A 23,491-nucleotide genomic window follows, 5' to 3' on the forward strand; every position below is an offset into this window, starting at 1 on the left:
TCCAGACACAGAAAGAAAGCAATGAGCACAATGGGATCAGCAGGTATCTACTCTTGCTCATTTCTCCTTAGGGCCATTGGCGATCTATTTTGGATCCCACTTCTGACACCAGGACAATTAAAAGATCTGAAGAATATTAAAAATTTTAAGAGTTTATCTGAGCAAACATTGATTCAAATTGGGCTATAAACAACCAGAAGTTGTTAAAAGCACTCCACCAACAGGACCTAGGGGCAAGGATTTTATAGAGAAGACACAGAAGCAAAGCAAAAAAGTTATCTGATTTGCTATAGCTTAAGTGGTTTCATTACTTGGGAAAGCCTAGTTGGCTGCTTGTGATTAGTTCTTATTTTAATTTTTGAATTTTATTTTATTTATTTTTTTACACAGCAGGTTCTTATTAGTCATCAGTTTTATACACATCAGTGTATACATGTCAATCCCAATCGCCTAATTCATCACACCACCACCACCACCACCCCGCCGCTTCCTGCTTGGTGTCCATATGTTTGTTCTCTACATCTGTGTTCTTCTTAACCTTGAGAAACTTATAGAAACTGACTCTGCCTTAGGTTTTTATTTGCTTACATAGACTACCAAGTCATTAGAGCCACCTCAGCTTAATGGTCTTGTTTCATTACCATAACAGTATAGATGAGGAAAACTTCCCAATTGATTCTATGAAAGCAGTATCACTCTGATATCATAACAAGACTAGGTACAACAACAACAAAAATACAGACCAATATTTTTTCATGAATATAAATGCAATCCTCAATAAATTACCATCAAGTTGAATCCAGCAATATATAAAAAGGATTATACACAATGACCAAGTAGAATTTACCCCATGAATGCAAGTTTGGTATAACAAAAAATCAGTCAATATAAACAACCATATTAACATAATGAAGGCCCCAAACCACATGAGCATCTCAACAGATACAGAAAAAACATTTGACAAGAATCAGCACTTTTTCATGATAAAAATATTCAACAAACTAGGAATACAAGGAACTTCCTCAACTTGATAGAGGAAACCTACAAAAACATGCAACTGACATCATACATAAGGGTGAAACACTAAAAAATTTCCTTCTAAGAACTGAAACAAGACAAGGATGTCTTCTATTGCCATTTCTAGAGGTTGTACTAGAGGTTCTGGCCAAGGTAATTAGGCAAAAATAAATAAATAAATAGGCATCCAGATAACAAAGGAAGAAGTAAAATGATCTCAATTTGAAGATAACATAACCTTGTACATAGCAAATCCTAAGGAATCCATTATAAAACTATGAGAACTAATACATGAGTGGAACATTGTGGCAGGATACAGTATCAATATACAAAAATCAATTGTATTTCTTTATAATAGAAATTAACAATCTGAAAATGAACTGAAGAAAATGATTCCATTTATGATGACATCAAAAAGAAAAATATTTTTAGGGATATGTTTAACAAAAGAAAGTCCAAGCTTATAAATTGAAAATACAGAATGTTGTTGAAAAAAAATTAAAGAAGACCTAAATAAATGGAAATAAATCCCATGTTCATGGATTGAAAGACAGTATTGTTCTAATGGTAATATTACCTAATTGGTGTACAGATTCAACGCAATCCCTATTAAAATCACATCTGGCTTTTATGTAGAAAATGACAAGGTGATTTCAAAATCAAAGGATCCAGAATAGAGAAAACAATCTTAGTATAGAAAGAATAAAATAGGATGTCCTGTACTTCTTAATTTCAAAACTTACTACAAAACAACAGTAATCAAGGCAGGGTGGTACAGCAACTAGAGATTATCATACTAAGTGAAGTAAGTCAGAAAAAGAAAGACAAATACCATGTGATATCACTTATATGTGGAATCTAAAATATGACACAAATGAACCTATCTATGAAAAAGAAACAGAATCAAGGACATAGAGAATAGACTGGTGGTTGCCAAGGGGGAGGGGGGTGGGAGAGGGTTGGATTGGGAATTTGGGATTAGCAGATACAAACTGGTATATATAGAATGGATAAACAACAAGGTCTTACTGTATAGCAGAGGGAACTATATTCAGTATCCTGTGATAAACCATAATGGAAAAAGAATATGAAAAAGAATGTATATATATGTATAACTGAGTCACTGCTGTACAGCAGTCATTAACACATTGTAACTCAACTATACTTCAATACAAAATAAATTTTAAAAATTTAGTTATAGAATTTCTATTTCATGTTTTTTATAATTTCCAGTTACCTGCTGAAATTTTCAATCATGTCTTTTATCTCCTATTTAGTAAGAAAAATTATTATTATTATTATTTAATTTTTTTGTTTGGCTGTTCCGCAGAGCGTGTGGGATCTTAGTTCCCCAACCAGGGATGGAACCTGCACCCCCTGCAGTGGAAGTGTTGAGTGTTAACCTCTGGACTGCCAGGGAAGTCCCAGAAAATTTATTTTTAAATTGAGTCTTATAATTCCAGTGTCTGGAACTCCTATAGATCTGTATTTGTTGTGTGTTGTTTCTGCTGAGTTTTTTTTTTCATGTTATTTGGGCTCATTTTGTACCTGTCTACCTTTTACTGTGTAGACAGACTGTTGATCAAATTGACTGTAGACTTAGGATGATGTAAACTTGTTGCAGAGAAAATTTACTCTTGTTTATGCCAGATGCCTGTAATCATGGAATTCAGAATCCCCTGAATCTTAATATAGGAATTTGGATAATTAAAAGTTGAGCTGTTGAGCTGTTGATCCAGTTAAAAAAAAAAAAAAAAAAAGGATTCTCTCAGAAATATAGAAACTAGCCCAAAAGTTTTTCAAGTTCATGTGGTCTAGGATAATCTTTGGTAAATAAAAGCTAGTTTAACTTTGTTGGTTTAATTAAAACAGGCATGTCTTCAGAGTTATCAGCCTTAAATATAATGCAGACATACAGCTTTTATTCTAGCCAGGTTTACTAAAAGTCATGTTATTTCTGTTACAGGATTTGTTAGCAAGAAAAATAACTTAAGTTGATGGTTAGCTGTTTAATGCCTCATGAAATTTTCATGAGTAACCTAAACAGATGAATTACATAGCTGTAATTAAAAGTTTATATGTGAATTTTTCAACAGTAATTATATTTTATGGTATGTCTACTTAAAAATAGTTTCAAAAATCTTTTTGATAACTTGAAACCTTTAAGTTACACTAACTAATGATGGATATGCATTGAATATCTAGATCATTTTCAAATAAAATAAAATACTGAAACTACTGAGCATAGGTTTATCTACTTTGGCATCTTTTTATAAAGGAACTGAAGATATTTCTATCTATCAGCAAACATGTGTTGTGCCATACTGGAAATTTTACTATCAGGAAGGATATACTTTTAGAAATTATGAAATATATTTTTAACTTTACTGATCTGTAGAATGGTTGTGTAACAGGCAGTCCACAATTGCTTACTTTTTAGTTTCACTAGAAATTAAGGTTTCTAAGGGTTAAGAAAGCTAATCAATATATGTAATTAAAAATACTAGAAATAATAAGGGTGAAAGGAAACAACTGTGTATGAAAAGTAGGTAAGGAAAATAGGATGTGTGTTTTGGATAAGAAGAGGTATGAAAGACATGTTTTTGTTAAGGGAAAAAGAGTAATTTTGTTCTAAAGTAGAATTACTGGGTGTTCCAGAATGAGAAAGAGGAAAATACAGGGAAGAAAACCTGAGTGGGTAGAACGTTTGAGGAAAAGGAATCTTGGGAAAGGAATTTTATGTGTGGTCAAGCTGTCTAAGATTAGAATGAATTTATTTGTAAATTTTTAAAGAATGAGCCTTAATATCAAAAGTACACTTGTGCAGGGACTTCCCTGGAGGTCCAGTGGTTAAGACTCCGCACTTTCACTGCAGGGGGCACAGGTTCGATCCCTGGTTGGGGAATTAAGATCGCACATGCCACGCAGCGCAGCCAAAAAAGAAAAAAAAAAAAAGGACACTGGTGCAAAATTAGAGTTTGGTTTTCTCTCTGTTAAAAAGAAAAAGTGTTTGGACTATTGGTCTTCTCTTGATAAGAGATTGTGAAATGCTTCTCTTTACCTTTTGGGTAATCTGCCTGGAAGGCAACGATTTTGTCTTACCAAAATAATTTTTTGTGTTTCATATTATCTTTATCAGGTCTTTGATTACATGGGAGAATTGAGTCTTCTCAATGTGAAAAGAGCTATATTTTTTCACAGTTTTGTAACCTTCTGTATTTACCTTAAAAATATTTTATTGTCACTTTGGTTAAATGGTTAAATAGATAATTAAGTATTGTTTCATATTGATCTGTGATACTGTTTAATCAAATGTTCAAACTTTTGGAATTTTTGACAACTTCCCAAAATCAGATTCTAAATGGAGTCTTTTTGACCTCAAGCTATTTTTGAGATTTCCCAGTGGGTACTTAGAAAATCTAAAAAAAATAGTCTCTCACCTTATAAAAGAGATATTAAAACAATTAGGTTTATTTGGTATGTTAAGTTACATGGAAAACATTGTCAAATAAGTATTAAGCCATCTTAGATTATATATGTATGGTTATATGTTATTAGTATAGATATTCCAGACTTATTTGAAGTTCACAGAAATTTGTCAATACCCTCATTGCCCCGTTATTATCTTAAATTGTCATATGGCACAGATTCATGTCATATGCTAATCCAGGATTACCCTTTTTTCCCTAATTTTTTAATGATATCTTAAATTTTATTGTCCACATGTAAATGTTTTATCATTAGCATTTGCCTTTTCCCCTTTCTTAGTAGGAGAAACCTCTGGAGCCTATTAAGTAGATAGTGGCAGAAAGTTAATTTCAAAAATCTTTAAACCACTTCAGAATTAATAAGCAATAATATTTTACTCTGAACCTACAAACTATTCCATATTTTTTTTTTTTTTTTTTTTTTTGCAGTACGCGGGCCTCTCACGGTTGCGGCCTCTCCTGCTGCGGAGCACAGGCTCCGGACGCGCAGGCCCAGCGGCTGTGGCTCACGGACCCAGCCGATCCGCGGCATGCGGGATCCTCCCAGACTGGGGCATGAACCCACGTCCCCTGCATCGGCAGGTGGACTCCCAACCACTGCACCACCAGGGAAGCCCTATTTTTCCTATTTTTAAATGAAGTTTTTATTTTTATTTTATTTTATTTTTCTGGCCACACCACATGGCTTATGGGATTTTAGTTCCCCTGACCAGGGATCAAACCTGGGCCCTTGGCAGTGAGAATGCAGAGTTCTAACCACTAGACCGCCAGGGAATTCGCTAAATGAAGTTTTTATAATTTTGGGTTTCACATTTTGTTCTGTAAGCCATTTTGAATTCATGTTTTGTATTTGGTGTGAGGTAAGGGTACTTTTTTTGTATATTGATGTCTGCTGTAGACTGAATGTTTGTGTAACCCTGAAATTCATCCAATTGGATGGTATTTGGAATTACCAAATAATTGGATGGTAATTGGCAATTAGGCCATGAAGGTGGAGCCCTCATGAATGGGATTAGTTTCATTATAAAAGAGGCCCAGAGAGCTTCCTTGCCCCTTCTGCCATGTGAAGACATCTGGTTATGAACCAGGAATCTGACCCTCACTAGACACCAGATCTGTCAGCATCCTGATCGTGGGCTTCCCAGACTCCAGAACTATGAGAAATTCCAGTCTGTGGTATTTTTGTTATAGCAGCCCAAACTGACCAAGACAACGTTCAATTGTTCCAGCATCATCTCTTGAAAAGTCTCCACTGAATTCCTTTGGGTCCTTTTTAAAAAATGAATTGACCATATATATGTGGGTCTACTTTTGGACTGTGTTTTATTCCATCAATCTATATGTTTGTCCTTATGCAAATACTACATAGTCTTGATTAATGTAGATTTATAGTTAGCCCTGAAATCAGGTAGTGAGTCCTCTAACTTTGTTCCTTTGCTTTTCCATAGAACCTTTAGAATCGCAGTTTGCTGAGATTTCTATTGGGATGGCATTGAATTTATAGATCACTTTTGGAGAGAATTACCATATTAACACATTGAGTTTTCTGATCCATGAACAGTGTATCTTTTTTAACTCAGGGCTCCTGATTCAATCATAATTTATTAAGTATATGTGTCAAGTACAGTGTAAGGGATGTTAGGATGAAAAAAAAGTCTTTGGGGGCTTCCCTGGTGGCGCAGTGGTTGAGAGTCCGCCTGCCGATGCGGGGGACACGGGTTCGTGCCCCGGTCCGGGAGGATCCCACATGCCGCGGAGCGGCTGGGCCCGTGGGCCATGGCTGCTGAGCCTGCGCGTCCGGAGCCTGTGCTCCGCAAACGGGAGAGGCCACAACAGTGAGAGGCCCACATACCGCAAAAAAAAAAAAAAAAAAGTCTTTGGAAAAAGCAACATAGTAGTGGGTTAAATAAAAATGCCTAACACTGACAGTTTTTAATATTTTTAAGAGCACTGTTACACTTCTCAGTTGGAATTGGTTTGGAATGGGAAGGGATATTTTCAGCTTGAAACTCACTTGTGTAACCCTCTCTGATTACAAGTCCTTTGATTTTGTGTAGGAAGCCAACCAGGAGACTTTTTAGAGCGAAAACTCACACTAAGAAAGGTATGTAAATTTACATGTGGCTTCCCTGAGGTACTGTGGTGTGTAGTTCAAATAATCATCCACTGTCTCGTCCACAGATTTGTCTCAGGATACAACCCCTGGTGGACCCAAAATATATGAGTCAAGAGATAAGAAACTACTGTAAGCAAATATAAAATGAACTAAAAATATTAATGACTACTTTAAGAACTATGCAATATAGTGGAACCCAAACAGCCCTGGGGCACTACCACCAGGGTAGGTAGAACTCTGAAGTTGGAAGAGGGGGTTAACCTACATTCCTATAGGAGTCAAATAGGGGCTTTGGCCCTTTGGGAACTATAGGGAATCAGAGGGGCTTTGTCACCATGAGGACTCCATCATATCAGTAGCTGTCAGCAGAGGGTACAGGGCACAACAGGAGTGCCCAACAGATATGGTAGTATCCAGAGAAGAGTGGCAGTCTCTTCTCAGCTACTTGGACTTGTTCCTGGGCATAGATGAGACCTACTCTCAGCCCTCCCCTGAGTGTCTGACAAGGTCCAGGGTCCTACTGCTACAAAGGAGCCCACCCAACACAGGCAAGTTTTATTCCCATTTCACAGATGACAAGACTGACCTTTAGAGCACTGGATCTGTTACAACTGTCAGGTTGATTCCTCTAGCTGAGTCCCAGAGGCAATGTTTTACTTATCATTTTACATTCTGACAACAGGAATTTTAAGTGTCTTCATTGCTCTCATAAGCTCACTGAACATTTCAATTGTTTATCATGTGTTGATTTCTAGATTTTTTATTATGACAAACATAATCCATATCATTTAAGAAAAAGTGGAGATGAGTGAGCAAAGAAAAAAAGAATCATACATGTTGGGAGCCATAGGACGGTAGAGGACCCAGGAGAAGGTGTAGCAGTGCCCACTGACATGGTTACAACTAGGCAAAGACAGGGGATGGGCACACCTTCAGGCGAATGGCATGGAGGTACCATCAGGCGATTGGATTCATTTTTGAGTGCAGGTGAGACCTATTTTCTGGCTACCATGCAGGAAAAAACCATTGCCTCCTTTTTAGTGCAAACATTTTCAGAGTTTTCTCTGTGCACAAATGTATTGTGCAAATGTTTATATTTTTACAAAATTGGGCTGATACTATATATTCGGTTCTGAAAACTGTTTTTTCTTTATTGTTGTTTTACAGTGTACCATGAACATCTCCTCCATGCACGTGGGTGAAAATCCCCTACTGAAACACAGAGAGCACTGTAGTTGGATCAAAAGGCTGCTGGTAACGAGAGTGACACCTAAAGCAAAGAATCAGCTTAAGGTTAAAGCACATAGCCTGGCAAATGCCTGCCAGGGAAAGCAGGGTCAGCGATATTCTCATCAGAGGAGTCAGAATTGAAGGCCAAAGGCATTAAAGATATGGGATATCATGTAAGCGCCTCTGGCCCCTACCTCCGCCCCTCATTCCCCTGACACCCCGTTGGCCCCTTGGGGTGAATGGATCCTGTACATCTCTTTGCATCCAATGAAAGTCACCCATTTTCTGTCTTTTCCTTAGCTCTTCCTGAGCCCTTGACATATCTGCACATTCTGTCATCATCTCCTCACTGCCCAGATGCCTTTCCTGTAAGTTGTTCTGATAGTCCTTGGGGGAATCGTCCGTCCCCCTGTCCGTTTTTCTTTTTGCTTTCCGGGGCACATAGTCTTCAGCGGTGAGCTTTTCGGCAGCCCGCGGCTGACTCTCTGGCTTTGCCTGGGATTCCAGCTTGCCCTCACTGTGTGGTTTTCCCTCAGCTTCGGACTTGTCCTGCTTTTCTCTCTTCCTCTCATCTTCTGGTTGTCCCTGGTCTTCTGGCCGTCCCTCATTCTGGAGCTCTCCCTCGTGTTCTGACTTCCCCTCCACTTCTGGCTTTTCTTCCTCATCTGACTTTCCTTGATTTTCAGGCTTTACTTCATTTTCTGGCTTTCCTTCGCTTTCCAGCTTTCCTTCATTTTCATTGCAGAGTTTTTCCATGTTGAGATGTCCCCTCGTTTTCCTGTCCTGGAGGATGGGATGCGGTGGGGTGGGGAGAGAGAGACAAGAGGAAACAAGGGAGACTGAGGCCTTGGGGGTGGAATGCAGGTCCGGATAGTACTGGCATCTCACCCTTGTCAGCGTTCCCCTGACCTGGCCCAGCCTAGTGTGCCTTCTGGCCACCCTTTACCCCACCATTCCTCCTGCACTGAGAGCCAACCATTTCCCTGGCAGGCCCTGCCACCTTGTACCATCCTTCAGCATGGCAAAAAGTGTGTATATTATATATGGGGGGGATGGGCAGTGGGGCCCTCAAATTCTGCCCAAGCTGTGCCCTCCACACCCGGCCCCCAGCTCTGTGCCTGTCCAGTGCCTCTCCCTCCTTCCGCTGACCTGCAGGGATTCTGGAAAGGTTCCTCCTGCTTTTCTAGCCTTGCAGAGTGCTGAGAACAGACACGCAGACCTGCAGACAGACAGGAGACAGAGAGGGGCTGCACGGTCAGTGGACTGAAGTCACTTTCCTGAATTTGGGCCCTCCTTGTCCAACGTTTCCTCCCCCACCTCCCCTGCATCCAAGCCGCCATTACTTTTCAGGCCTCAGGCACCAGACCAGGATGCTTTCCAAACTATTTTGGATCTCTGGGTCTTCCTCCCGTGCAAGCAACCTGCCCCACCCCCAACCCTTTACGCTGAGGTCAATATTTCCTCCTGGGTGGAGAGTGTGAAAGGGAGTTATTTTCAGAATTTGTCTACGTTTCCCTGTCGCACTGCGGGGGCGCACTCCCCCCCCCATTTCAGGCTAGAAAATGGATGGAGGGCGCAGAGGAGGGGCGTCGAAGAGGCGGCAGGGCCAGTTGAAGGGTCCTTCCTCCCCACCTGCCCACGCCACGCCCCGTGCCCCTCCTCACCCATCTCGGGACCCCTTCCCCTCTCCCCGCTGCTCCCGGATCCTAGTCCCATCCGCTTCCATCCCGACCCCGGGCCGCCAGCAGCACCCACCTTCACACTGACCTGCAGCGCCCGGGTCGGGCCTGCGCCTACTCTGGCTCGCCTAAGCCCGCTTGCCCTTCGCTCGCCACCCGGGCAGCTCCGGAAGCTGGTTCCGCGCGGGCGACAGGACCAGACCTCGGGGCTGTGGGGGTGGGACGCGGGGGCTGCTGCCCACGTTGGCGCCCTGCCGGTCACGTGAGCGTCGCGTCACCCGAGCCCGGTTTCCCCCCGCCCCGCCCCCTCACCTACATCCCGCAGGGACCGGACAGCTGCGGACGGGCTGCGGGGTGGTGTGTGTGGAAAAGGGGGAGTTACCAACAGAGCAGGTGGGGGGAGGCTTCCTGACTGCAGGTGCTTTACCTGGTGCCTCTCAGGTCCTCGCTCAGCATCCCTCTGAGATGCCCTTTATCCCCAGTTATGACAGCTGATCGCAGAGAGGGTACCCGACTTCTCCAGGAGCGCTCCACACAGAGCCCCACAACCCGTTTTCAAGACCAGCTCCGTCTGACTCCAGAGCCCTGGTGGTGGTGCCCGCCAGGTAGCTGCGCTGCCTCCTTGAGTAGCAGCTATGTCCAGAGCCTCTGCTCTCCTCAGTCCATGTGTCCTCGCTCCCTGGCTGGTCTCTGTTCATTTCCCTCTAAACACAGATGATTTCCTAATCTACATATCCAGGTTATTCCCTCCCTTGAGTCTCAGACCCATTTTGCTTTCCCACCAGCAATATAGGAGAGTGCTTATTTCCCCACACCCTTTTCAACATAGTGTGTGACATACTTTTCACTAATATGATAGGTGAGAAGTATTATATCGATGGCATTTCTGTTTAACAACAGTTTAAATATCATTGTGAATTGTCTGTTCATGTCTTTTCCACATTTTTCTATTGGGTTGTTGGTCCTTCACACTTTTCAAGTGTTCTTTACACATTAACTATATTAGGCCTTTATCTGTTATATAAGTTGCAAATATTTACTTCCAGTTTGTTAGTTGCCTTTTGACTTTATGATGTATTTCTGCCATGCATTAAAAAAGTAGTCACATTTAATAGACTTTTCTTTTATTGCATCTAGATTTTGATTCATAGTTAAGAACTTTTTTCCTATATGAGGTGAAAGAATTCACCATGTCTTCTTTTAATACTCATAAGGTTAGCTGTATTTGTCTTGAGGTCATCTGTGGTTAAGGAATAAAGGTTAAGGAATAAACCAGTGTCAAAGTGAGTTGAATATTCAGCAGACTCAAAGCACTAGAGTAACAAAAATCAAAGCCCAAGGCTTATTAAAAGGGGAGGGGTTTCTTAGGAACTTCAAATGTTTCACTTTAAGGGTAACTGTAAACTGAAAATAAACTAGCCCTTACAAAGTTTTTTCGCTTGGCTTTGCAACATCTAGGTGGACTAGTAAAGTTTAAGTTTTGAGTATAGATTGAGGTGGTTTTAGACAGGAAGCATCCTTACAGACCTGACCAATGCAAACAAAATCTCTGGAGGAAGATTCCATCATCCTAGGCCTCAAATTATTTCAACAAACAGTTGTTTAAATACAATGCCCATACACAAAGATAAGCAGCAACACGAAGATAAAACCCATCATAGGTAAAAAGCACCAGAGAGAATAGACAACACAAACAGATCCATTAGCTTTGAATTATTTGAGTTATCAGGTACAGACTACTAAACCACAATGCTTACTGTATTCAGATAAATAAAATCCAATCTTGAAAATTTCAACAGGGAACAAGAAATCAGAAAAAGTAGGAAAAAAAAACCCTCCAAAACTAAAAAGTAACTAAGCTGAAATTAGAAACTCAGTGGATGCCCTTAACAGCATATTAGATGCAGCCCAAGAGAGAATTAAAGAACTAGAAATTCTATTCAGATGAAATTATCCATAAGGCTGCATGGGTAGTCAAAAAGACGGAAAATACAGACAGGAGGGTATGATAAGGTCTGATGCATGTTTAATTGGAGTTCCAGAAGGAAAAGAGAAATGGAATTGTTCAGAGGCAATCTAAAGAATTAATGGCTGAGGATTATTCAAAATTGATGAAAGACATTGATCCATAGGATCCAAGGAGTCCAACAAATCCCAAACAGCATAAATAAAAAGAAACCCACATATAGAATGCATAATAGTGAACTTACAGAGAATTCAAGACAAAGAGAAAAATCAAAAAGGTAGCCAAAAAAAAATAGAGTATGCCTCAAAAGGAACAAAAGTTAGGCTAATTACTAGCTTTGCAACAGCAATGATGAAAGCATGAATATGGTGAAATGACATCTTTAGTATCTTGAAAGAAAATCAATGCCAACCAAGAAATTAATAACCAGCAAAAATACCCTTCAAAAATGAAGGTGAAATAAAAGCTTTACAAATAAAAACAGAGAAGAGTTTCCAGCAGCAGGCATAAACCAAAGTAAGTACTGAATTCTACAGGGCATTTTTCAGATAACAGGAAAATGATCTCAGATGGAAGACTGGGGATGAAGAAAGGAATAAAAAGCAATTAAAAGGCTAAATATCTATATAAATTTAAATCAATATTATATAAAATAATATTATCTTGTTAATTTATATTGACAACATAAGAGTCAAGAGAGCTAGAGTAAAAGTATTTAAAGTTCGGGCATTATCTAGGGAGTGTGTAGAAGTATAAATTAATATTGGTCAAGACTTTAATAAGTCAAGACTGTATGTTATAATTGCCAAATAACTATTAAGGAAGAGTAAGAGTGTAAAACTTCTAAGCTAATAGAGGGGTAAAAATAAGAAAATAACCAATCCTAAAGAAGAAAAAACTAACATAAATCAGGTGGGACATAGAGACAGAACTTGGTACAATGGTTATATCCAGTATTAATATCAGTAAGTATATTAAATGTAAATGGTGTACTTGAAACAATTAAAAAACAAGATTTTCAGACAGGAAAAAACCCAACTATGTACTATTTACAAAAGACTATCTGAAATATAAAGATACATAAGGACTGAAAGTAAAAGTACAGAAAAAAAAACATGAAAACACTAACCAAAAGAAAGACATTATAGTTAAATTAATAACAAAATAGACTTTAAAGCAAAAAGCATTACAAGACATAAGGAGTGTCACCTCATGATATTTAAAATTTGCATGCATTTATTAAATTGACCTCAAAATAAATAAAAGTTGACAGAAATACAGGAGAATAAATAAATCCTCCATTTCAGTGTTAACACTCCTATCTCTCTGTGTAAATAAAGTGTTGAAAGAAAAAAACACTAACTTAAAATTCTATACCCAGTGAAATAATCCTTCAAATGTGGAGGAGAAATAAAATACTTTCTCAGACAACAAAAAGTGATGGGATTCAGCATCAGCAAACCTTTCCTTCAGGAAATGTTAAAAGATTTTCTTCAGGCAGCAGAAAAATGATACAGGCCAACAACTCAGATCTACATAAAGGAAGAGCAATGGAAACACAATAAATGAAAGTAAAATGAATTTTTTTTTCTTTTTTCCCTCTCTTTTTTTTTTTTTGTGGTACGCGGGCCTCTCACTGTTGTGGCCTCTCCCGTTGCGGAGCACAGGCTCCAGGTGTGCAGGTTCAGCGGCCACGGCCCACGGGCCCAGCCGCTCCGCAGCATGTGGGATCTTCCCGGACCAGGGCACGAACCCGTGTCCCCTGCATCGGCAGGCGGACTCTCAACCACTGCGCCACCAGGGAAGCCCTTGTCTTATTCTTAATTGATATAAAAATAACTCTTTATCTAAAGTAATAATGTATTAAGTGACTGTAGCAAATGGATGAATGAAATGAATGAACATTCTGTAATAAGGTATCTGTACTACATATAAGTGAAGCAAAAGAGTGTTATTTGAAAGTGATCTTAGTTAAAAATGTAAACTCGAGGAAAATCATTGAAAATTCTTTTAAAGACATATAACTGATACACTAATAAGACAAGTGGAATCATGTAAAATACTCAATTAAAACTAGAGAAGGCAGGGGGGCTTCACTGGTGGTGTAATGGTTGAGAATCCGCCTACCAATTCAGGGGACACGGGTTTGAGCCCTGGTCCGGAAGATCCCACATGCCGCAGAGCAACTAAGCCCATGCGCCACAACTACTGTGCCTGACCTCTAGAGCCTGCAAGCCACAGCTATTGAAGCCCATGCACCTAGAGCCCGTGCTCCTCAACAAGAGAAGCCACCGTAATGAGAAGCCCATGCACCGCAATGAAGAGTAGCCCCGACTCACCGCAACTAGAGAAAGCCCACGTGCAGCAATGAAGACTCAATGCAGTCAAAGATAAAAATTTAAAAAAAAATGTATTAAAAAAAAAAACTAGAGAAGGCAGAAGAAGCCTCTGGCAACAAACAGAAAACAGTTATAAACATGGTTGATATTAAATCCAAATATATCAAGAATCATTTTAAATGTGAATGGTCTAAATACACCAATTAAAGATAGAAATTATCAGAGTGTATTAAAAAAACCCAACTATATATTGTCTACAAGAAGCCCACTTTAAATTTAAAGAGTGAGAGGTTAAAAGTAAAGCAACAGAGAAAGATCTTCACTAATCAGAAGAAACCTGGACAAAAAAAGAAAGCTGGAGTAGTTACATACATTCAGACAAAGCAGAACAAGGAAAATTATCAGAAATCAGAAGAGGCACTACATAATGATAAAGGGATAAATTCTGAGAAAAACACATAATAATCCTAAACATGTATATGCACCTAACAAAAGTGTCGTAATATATGAGGCAAAAACTGATAGAACTGAAAGGAGAAACTGACAAATCCATTACTAGAGTTGAAGACTTCAATGCCACCATCCAGTAATTGACAGATTAAGCAGGCAGAATATCAATAAGGATATAGTCGAACAGTATTATCAATCAACTTGATTTAATTGACATTTATAGAACATTCCATCCAACATCAGAACATATTTATTTTCAAGCTCATATAGAACATTCACCAAGAGAGGCCTATTCTAGGTCATAAAACACACCTTAACAAATTTAAAAGAATAGAAATCATAAAAGTATGCTCTCAGTAGAATTAAACTAGAAATCAATAGCAGGATAGATGGAAAACCCAAATATTTGGAAATTAAACAACACACTTCTAAATAACACATGAATCCAAGAAGAATTCTCAAGAAAAATGTAAAAATGCTTTGAACTAAATGAAAATACAACATATCAAAATCTTTGGGATGAAGCAACAGTAGTGCTTAAAGGGAAATTTCTAGCTTAAATGCATATATGGAAAAGAAGAAGGTTCTAACATCAATAACCTACACCTTCTCTTCAGGAGACTAAAGAAAGAAGAGTAATTTAAGCCTAGAGCAAACAGGAAAAAAGAAATATTAGAGACAAAATCAAGGAAAGTGGAAACAGGAAAACAACAGAGGAAATCAACAAAACCAAAAGCTGGTTCTTTGAAAAAATAAATAAAACTGTTAAATCTCTTACCAGGGTAACCAAGAAAAAAAGAAAGAAGGCTCATATTAAAATATCAGAAGTGAAAGTGGGGTTATCACTCCTAATTCCATGGACATTATCTTCTTAATGAAGGATACTATTAACAACTCTATGCCTACAAATTTGATAACTTAGATGAAATGGACTAATTACTCAAAAGGTACAAACTACTAAAACTCACACAAGGGGAAAAAGATAACCTGAATAGTTCTGTACCTACTAAAGAAATTGAATCAATAATTAATAACCTTCCAAAGACAGAAATCACTAGGACCAAATTCTACCAAACATTTAAGGATCACCAGTAAACATTTAGAAATTACCAGTGAATTTTACCAAACATTTAAGTTAGAAATAATACCAATTCTCCACAATCCCTTCCATAAAATTGAAGTAGAGAACACTTGACTCATTCTGTGAAACCAATTATTACCCTAATTCCAAAACCAGATAAAATATACTACAAGAAAGCAAAACTAAAGACCAATATTTCTAATGAACGCAGACAGAAAATCCTCAACAAAATATTATGAAATTGAATCCAATAATGTATAAAAAGTTAGGCACCAAACAAGTGAAATTTATTCTAGGTATTCAAGGCTGACTGAACATTTGAAAATCAATCAATATAATCCACCACATATTAACAGACTAAAGAAGAAAAATCATATGATCTTTATTATTTGATGCAGAAAAAGCATTTGACAGAATCCAACACCCAATCATGATAAAAGCTCTCAAACTAGGATTAGAGGGGAACTTCCTCAACTTGATAAAGAATACAAGAAACTAACATTATACTTAGTGGTGAGAAAGTAGACACTTAACCCTAAGGTCAGGAACAGGCCAAGGGTGTCCTTTCTCATTGTTCCTATTAAACATCATACTGGAAGTCCTAGCTAGTGCAGTAAGACAAAAAAGGAAATAAAAAGTATAGATTGGAATGGAGGAAATAAAACTATATTTTCAGATGACATGATGGTCTATGTAGAAAATGCCAAAGCATTGACAAACTCCTGGCCACAAGATCACAGGATGTAAGTTAATATATAAAAGTTACTTGCTGGGACTTCCCTGGTGGCGCAGTGGTTGAGAGTCCGCCTGCCGATGCAGGGGACACGGGTTCGTGCCCCAGTCCGGGAAGATCCCACATGCCGCGGAGCGGCTGGGCCCGTGAGCCATGGCTGCTGAACCTGCGTGTCCGGAGCCTGTGCTCCGCAACAGGAGAGGCCACAACAGTGAGAGGCCCGCGTACCGCAAAAAAAAAAAAAAAGTTACTTGCTTTCCTATATACCAGTAATGAACAATTGGAATTCGATTATTTAAAAGTGCCATTTATAATAGCATTCCCACAACACAGGATGTGACAAAAGACTCTAAGTGTATCACAAATGCATGAAACAACTTCACTGAAAGGGATGGAAAAATTAGGCACTGGCATAGGTAACTTTGGAAATGAGTGGAGTCTGTAAGACTAAAGACAAAATTTTCTCTCTATATATTTTAAAATATATAAAGACACATATATATACACATACATACATATATATGGAGAGAGACAGATGCATATATATGCATGGGTTATTATATACCCATATATCTTCTTTCTCTGTCTACCGAGAGGGCCTATAAACAATGATATCCCAATAGTAACGAGTACACCTAACACCCAAATCTTGGTTTTTAATACCATTCTCCAACCAAAGGTACCAGGGCTCCTTGGAGAAATGGCTGATTCTAGGACTTGGGCAGGAAATATGCAAGGTAAGACTAGAGCATCTTGTAGTGCCAGAAAGAGTTTTTTTAAAAAAGCACACACATACACAATGATGGAAGTATGTCAAATAGATCCAAGAGCCAACTGAAAGAGCTTCCAATGGCCAAAAGTGGAACAATTTGAGCAATGAAAGTATATAAAAGAGTATTAGATTATAGTCCAAAGAATAAAATTAATGAGCCCATACTTATATAAATAAATTGAATACATTAATAAACGGGGGAGAAATCAAATATCCTATGCAGAATTCCAAATAAATGTTGGAGATACTCCATCCTCAAGGCGGTAACTTTGGAAATGAGGTAACTTTGAAATAACACCACATTCTTTAAGTGTGGACTGTGCAGAGTGACTTTCTTCCAGAGTACAGTCTGGAAAGGGAGAAATAAAAGGGTAACTTTACCATGGAGAATCCTGACAAACACTACCTCAGCCAGGTGATCAACGTTAACATCAACAGGAATAATATTGATAGCATATACCCTTTATATGATGCCACTTTACCTGTGTGATCTTCTTCCCAAAAGCACTTAACACCTGTCTAACCACAAGAAAAAAATCAAGCAAACTGATATTGTGGTACATTATACAAAGTACCTGACCAGTACTTCTCAAGAATGTCAAAGCATAAGAAACAGGGCAAGTGTGAGAAACTGTCACAGCCAAGAGGAGCCTAAGGAGACATAATGACTAAATGTAAGGTGGTAACCTGGATAGGATCTTGGAACAGTAAAAGGACATTAGGGAAAAACTGAGGAAATATGAATAAAGTATATACTTTGGTAAATAATAATGTATCAACATTGGTTCATCGTGACAAACACTTCAAACTAAAGTAAGCTGTTAATAATAGGCGATATTAGGTATGGGGTAAACGGAATCTATATATCTTTGCAATAATTCTGTAAATTTACAACTGTCCTAAAATAAAAGTTTATTTAAAGAAACACTATAAGCAAATAAAAGGCTAATGAAGAGCCAGAGGAAAAAAATCACATAGGTAGATGGGTCTGCTGAAATGATAAGCCAGGGCTTAACAGGAATTTCCTAGGGGACAGCTCCTTCTAAGAAGAAAATGTCAGCAGACAAGAGATTAACAGGTGAGAATAGCACAGCATCTGGTCACTCAGATTTTTCTCCTGGCTCAATCTCCTGTATCTAAATCCAGTGGAGAGGGTTGTATGCAAAAACACACACAAACCAACAAAAAACTTGGAAAGGTGTGTTTTATAAGAACTTCATAAATATCAAGGCCCAAGCGACAATTGGGTGCTACCCACCGGAGTTAGGGAAACTCTACTGTAGGTAGAGAATTCTCCACCCTTCTGTTGTGACACTGTGTTGCTTTAGTCCATCATGATCTCCAGCACATCAGCAGCAGTGGGGCCTTAGGAGGGTACAGGACAAACTAGAAGAGGCACAGCACCCAAGAGTCATGGCATTACACAGGGGAGAGTGACACCCACCTCTCAGCTGTCTGGATTTATTCATGGACACATGTGAGAGCTCCCTCAGCCCTCTCCCAAACATTTCATGGGGTTCTGGTCCTGCTAGTGCAGGAGAGAGGGTAGGAGCCAGCCTAACACAGTTCACACACTCAACATCTCATCGGATATTCTCCACAGGCCCGGAAGGCAAGTTTTATCCCCAATTCACTGATGCTAAGACTCTCCCTTACAATAATGGATCTATAATAATTGCCAGGTTGATTCTTCCAGCTTTGAGTCCCAGAGGTAATGTGACTTTTACTTACCATTTCATGTCCTGACAACAGAAATTTTATGTGTCTCCACTGCCTTCGTAAGCCGAACAGTACTTTTGATTGCTTGGTATTGCTTTCCTATATTTTTTATCTTTCATTATTGTTATGATAAAAGTAATGTGTTTTTTAAAGAGAATATAAACAGATGAACAAAAAACAGAAAAAAATCACCCATAGATAACCACTGTTAATCTTTTAGTAGACACAGCTTTCCGAGTTTTTTCTGTACATGAATCACTAGGTATCTTTGTAGTTTTACAAAAATGGACTGATGCCATATATATGGTTCTGAAAACTGGTTTTTTAAACATTTTACAATGCACCATAAACATTTTTCCATGCAATGGATGAAAATCTGCTACTGAAACACACAGGGCTGCAGTTGGATAAAGAGAGTGACACCTAAAGCATAGTATTAGCATAAGGTTAAATAAAGCATAGGGCCTTGCAAATGCCTGCCAGGGGCACTACACAAAAGGAATGTCTTCAAAGCCCCTTTGTGGGGCCCTGCAGCCACCCCTGAGTTCCCTTGGGCCCCTCGGGTGGAAGGGGTCCTGTAAACTTTTTTGCATCCACATAAACCCCCCCAATTTCTGTCTGGTTTTCTTCACCTCATCCTCCACCCTGGCCATCTCGTCAAATTCTCTTATCATCTCTTCATTGCTCAAATGCATATCGTGTATGGCCTCCTTGTATTCCTTGAGACACTGAGCCAGCCCCTTGTTGGTTTTTCTTTTGGCCTTCCTGGGTACATCATCCCCAGCTGGGCGCTTTCCTGCAGCCCTTGGTTCGCTGGCTGGCTTTTCTTCTTTTGGCTTTCCCTCGCTCACTGGCTTTCCCTCACTCTCTGGTTTTCCTTCTTTTGGTTTTCCCTCACTCACTGGCCTTCCTTCTTTTGGCTTTGCCTCACTGTCTGGCTTTTCTTTATCCTTTAGTACTTCCTCATCTTCTGTCTTTCCCTTGAGATCTATCCTTCCCTTGTTTTCTAACTTTTCCTTGTCTTCCACAGTACAAGCTACTCCCGGCTTTCCCGCATCCGGTGGCTGTCCTTCGTTTTCCATCTTGCCTTGGTTCTCAGGCTTTCCTTCATTTTCACTGCAGAGTTTTTCCATGTTGAGTGTCCCTTCCTTTTCCTGTCCTGGGGATGGGGCAGGGGGAAGAGAAAACAAAGAGGAAACAAGGGAGACTGAGGGCTTGGGGATGGAATGCAGGTCCGGATAGTAGCAGTCGCTTCTCGCCCCTTGTCAGGGGTCCCCTGATCTGGCCCGGCCTTCCTAGTGTGCCTTCTGCCCACCCTTTACCCCACCATTCCTCGTGCCCACATGAGCCAACCATTTCCCAGACAGACCCTGCCATTTTTCCCTACGCTTGCTCAGCATGGCAGATTGTGTGTAAATGTGTTGGGAAGTGGGCAGTGGGGCCCCCAATTCTGCCCGAGCCGTGCCCTGCACACTTCCCACCCCTCTGGGTCCCTGTCCAGTGCCCTCCTCCTTCACTGACCTGCGGGTATTCTGGACAGGCTCCTCCTCCTTCTCTAGCCCAGTAGAGCACTGGGAACAACAGACACGTACACCTGAAGACAGACAGGAGACCGGGAATGAGGCATCGGTGGATGCACAGGGACTCGGGTCCTTTTTCCGAATCCCGGTCCTCCTCACCCAACGTTTCCCTCCCCCACCTCCTCCGCCCCCACAGCACCCCAGCCGCCATTTCTGTTCACTCCTCCGGCGCCAGACCAGGATGTTTTCCAAACTAATTTTGGATCTCTGCGTCCTTCTCCCCCAGAGGAAACTCGCCCCCCCACCCTTGAGGTCAACTTTTACTCTGCGCACAGAGTGCCAGAAGGGGTTTATTTCCACTGTCTCACTGCTGGGGCACCCCCCAACTCATCATCTCCGGCTCCAAAATGGACGGAGGGTAGAGAAGAAGTGTGCAGAAAGGCGAATGGGTACTTGGGGTGTCCGCCTTCCCCACCCTCTGCCCAATGGCCGCTTGCTCCCCCTTAGCCGTTTTTCCCGCCGCCATCTCTATCTACACTCTGGCCAGCTCCCCTCGACCCGGACCCCATCCCCAACCTTTTTCCTTTCCGCGCCCGCTCCTCCTCCCCCATTCCGATGTCCCGCAGGCAGCGACGAGAGCTCTCACACTGACCTGAAAGAACCTGGAGCAACAATTAGGGGCGCCCAGATGGCTCCGGGTCCGACAGCAGGGAGGGAGAGCTGGCACCCGCACCGGTGCCCACTTCGGAGCCCGGCGGTCACGTGAGCGCTGCGTCACCCGAGCTCCGCCCTCGCACCCCGCCCACCAGCCGGAGTCTGCAAGCCGCCCACCGCCTCCCTCCGGCAGGTCCCCCAGCCAACCTCTCCCGGCCCTTTTGTCCTTTTCCTCTTCTTGAGAAGTTGGTCACAGAAAGAATTTTAATGAAAAACACAGAAGCTTTTATTAATGGACTGGGCAGTCCGGGGGAGGAGTCTATAACGTTGCTCTTAAATTCCGTTGAGAGAACGTAGACTCACCAATGAAATCTTACGCATGTGAACTTTAATATTGTACAAAGGGTAGAATATTGCACTTTAGAAAAAAATTAAGAAAAATGTTCCCGTCAAAATGAAGCTGTCCCTTTTTCCTGGTATGCTCAAACATAAATGTTCTAATGAATTAAATATTTAGATCTGAAAATGAAATTATATTTGAAGCAGAATGAAAGAATGAGTTTTTTAAGTGAGAGACTGAATACACAACGGACGATGACCAGACCATATATAACAATAGAATTGTGACCCACAACCTCTGTAGCAAGCAGCCCCGCAAGCCAAACCACAGCCTCTACAGCAATCTTCAGGACTTGATCAATGACTGCCAGCCTCCCTATTTTTGCCCTGCCCCAATTAGAGAACCTAAATATGCTCCCCAAACCAGTAACAAAATGCCGCTGCTTCTAGTTACCTGGCTTCCAGCTTTTCCCTGACAACTTCCAATTAGAGAAAACCTGGTCTTCCTTTTTTTCACTCTAAAGCTTTCCCATTCCCTTGCCTGTCTTTAAGTCTCTGCCAAACACAAGTTAGGGGAGCTAACTCCCTTGTTATAACACGCTGTGAATAACTAGCCTCTGCTTTTACATAAGCTTTCTGTGTAGAAGGTCTTTAAAAATATAATAACTGAAAGTTAAACAATTAAGAACAGCGTTGATGGATTTGATTACATTAAAATGTGTAACAGATTTGTTAAGGGATTGGGGACACATGCATTTCTCCCTGCTCTTGTTTTTTTTTTAATTTATTTTTTATTGAAATATACTTGAATTACAATGTTGTGTTAATTACTGCTGTACAGCAAAGTGACTCAGTTATACATATATATATATATATACATTCTTTTTCATATTCTTTTCCATTATGGTTTATCAAAACATATTGAATATAGTTCCCTGTGCTCTACAGTAGGACATTGTTGTTTATCCATTCTATAAATACCAGTTTGCATCTGCTAATCCCAAACTCCTGCTCCTACCCTCTCCCACCCCCCTACCCTGCCTGCTCTTGTTGAGTGTACTGGGAAAATTTTCTGAAGGGCAACTTTGTAAATTGTTTAAAAATAAAAATATTTTATATTTTGGCCCAGCAATTCCACCTCTAATATTTATCCATGGAGATAATTAGTAAGGTGCTAAAATAGAATCTTATGTTTTAAAACGTTTTATGGTTTTAAATTCCCATAACAATTATTTGTTATGCATTTATCCTTTGCTGGAACTGGGGCTCCAGTAGTGATTCTGTAGGCTTTGTTTATAAAGGGAAAAAAATGGAGCATCACAATTGTCCATCGGTACAGATTTAGTTACATAATCTTCTTAGTACATTTGTTTACCCTAGTTATCTTTGGACATTTGGTTAGAAAAATAATCCTTTTATGTTGGGTGCTCAATATGCAGTAAAATTAATTATTAACTATCCATAACCCCAAATTACTGTGGATGGTGGGACACAAAGGATAACCAGAGGATGTGGTTTTGACCTCTAGAGAATACCACCTATCTGCCAGGCATTATGCTAGCTACCTTATCTGGTGTAGATTTCATTTATATCTGATTGAAGAACTCATACTTCAATGAAGCGGAATGATTTATAAAGCTACAGTCTTAACTCACTGTAGTACTGGAATAAAGATAGAAAGAGGAATAAAACAGAGAGCCCACTAACATCTCCAGGTATAAAAGTTTTTAGTATATGATAAGGAAGCATTTCTGATCAGTAGTAAGATATAGGTTATTATGGAAATTAAACTTGTATAATTACTTTAATAGTTAAAGGAAAATGAAGAGCCATATTTTCTGACATACACTTAAATGCTTTTCAGAGTAGGCAAGAAAAATGAAACAAAAAGTATCCAGAATGGAAGGAAAGAAGTAAAACTATCTCTGTTTGCAAATGACATGATCATGCATATAGAAAATCCCAAGGAATCCACTAAAGAACTATGAGAAAGAAAGAGTTCAGCAATGTGGTAGAATACAAGATCAACATACGAAAATCAACTGTGTTTCTATATGCTAGCAAAAACCAATTCAAAGAGGAAAGTAAGGAAACACTTCCATTCAAAATATCATCAAAAAGAGGGGACTTCCCTGGTGTCCAGTGGTTAAGACTCCACACTCCCAATGCAGGGGGCCTGGGCTCAATCCCTGCTCAGGGAACTAGATCCCACATGCATGCCACAACTAAGAGTCCACATGCTGCAACTAAGAGTCTGCATACTACAACTAAAAGATCCTGCACACAGCGATGAAGATTCCACGTGCCGCAACTAAGACCCAGGACAGCCAAATAAATAAATAAAAATTTAAAAACTTGCTTAGATTTCAAAAAAAAATCATCAAAAAG

At 40.0% G+C, this 23,491-nt stretch overlaps 2 protein-coding genes and 1 long non-coding RNA gene across 6 annotated transcripts in view; 1 reads left to right on the plus strand and 2 right to left on the minus strand.

Annotated features, from left to right (window-relative positions):
- The window catches only part of LOC111169540 (uncharacterized), a 35,004-nt gene extending 22,133 nt beyond the window's left edge, over positions 1 to 12,871 (plus strand). Inside the window, exons 2-5 of one of the 3 annotated variants that reach the window (XR_016391312.1) lie at positions 6,563 to 6,609; positions 6,687 to 6,750; positions 7,789 to 8,219; positions 10,013 to 12,871. This is a non-coding gene — a long non-coding RNA (uncharacterized LOC111169540). Of the gene's footprint in view, positions 1 to 1,981; positions 6,610 to 6,686; positions 6,751 to 7,788 lie in introns of those variants that run through there. The other 2 variants (XR_016391311.1, XR_016391310.1) reach the window with 2 other exon arrangements.
- On the minus strand, positions 7,745 to 9,430 carry TCEAL3 (transcription elongation factor A like 3). Its single transcript, XM_022563840.3, is given in 3 exon segments — positions 7,745 to 8,084; positions 8,086 to 8,634; positions 9,001 to 9,430. Coding segments are annotated over 2 exon segments (552 nt in total). The 5' UTR covers positions 8,608 to 8,634; positions 9,001 to 9,430; the 3' UTR covers positions 7,745 to 8,054.
- Positions 12,872 to 18,791: 5,920 nt separating the features above from the next.
- Positions 18,792 to 20,873, minus strand: TCEAL4 (transcription elongation factor A like 4). 2 transcript variants are annotated; one of them, XM_022563839.2, is made up of 3 exons: positions 20,763 to 20,873; positions 20,112 to 20,184; positions 18,792 to 19,744 (listed from the first exon to the last, which is right to left on the minus strand). In XM_022563839.2, the coding sequence occupies exon 3, from the start codon at positions 19,721 to 19,723 to the stop codon at positions 19,079 to 19,081; it is 645 nt and encodes a 214-aa protein (XP_022419547.1). In that variant the 5' UTR covers positions 19,724 to 19,744; positions 20,112 to 20,184; positions 20,763 to 20,873; the 3' UTR covers positions 18,792 to 19,078. The 2 variants fall into 2 exon arrangements, with proteins under 2 accessions (XP_022419547.1, XP_022419546.1); XM_022563838.2 differs by having other exon boundaries at positions 18,792 to 19,749; positions 20,763 to 20,802.
- Between the last annotated feature and the right edge of the window lie 2,618 nt (positions 20,874 to 23,491).

This window comes from Delphinapterus leucas, chromosome X (genome assembly GCF_059928025.1).
Source record: "Delphinapterus leucas isolate spDelLeu-1000000601 "Yukka" chromosome X, BTC_Dleu_Yukka2, whole genome shotgun sequence".
Taxonomy (NCBI): Eukaryota; Metazoa; Chordata; class Mammalia; order Artiodactyla; family Monodontidae; genus Delphinapterus; species Delphinapterus leucas.

Coding starts and splice junctions, on each gene's coding strand:
- TCEAL4 (XM_022563839.2), bottom strand. CDS start 19,723: ATGGAAAAACTCTGCAGTGAAAATGAAGGAAAGCCTGAGAACCAAGGC.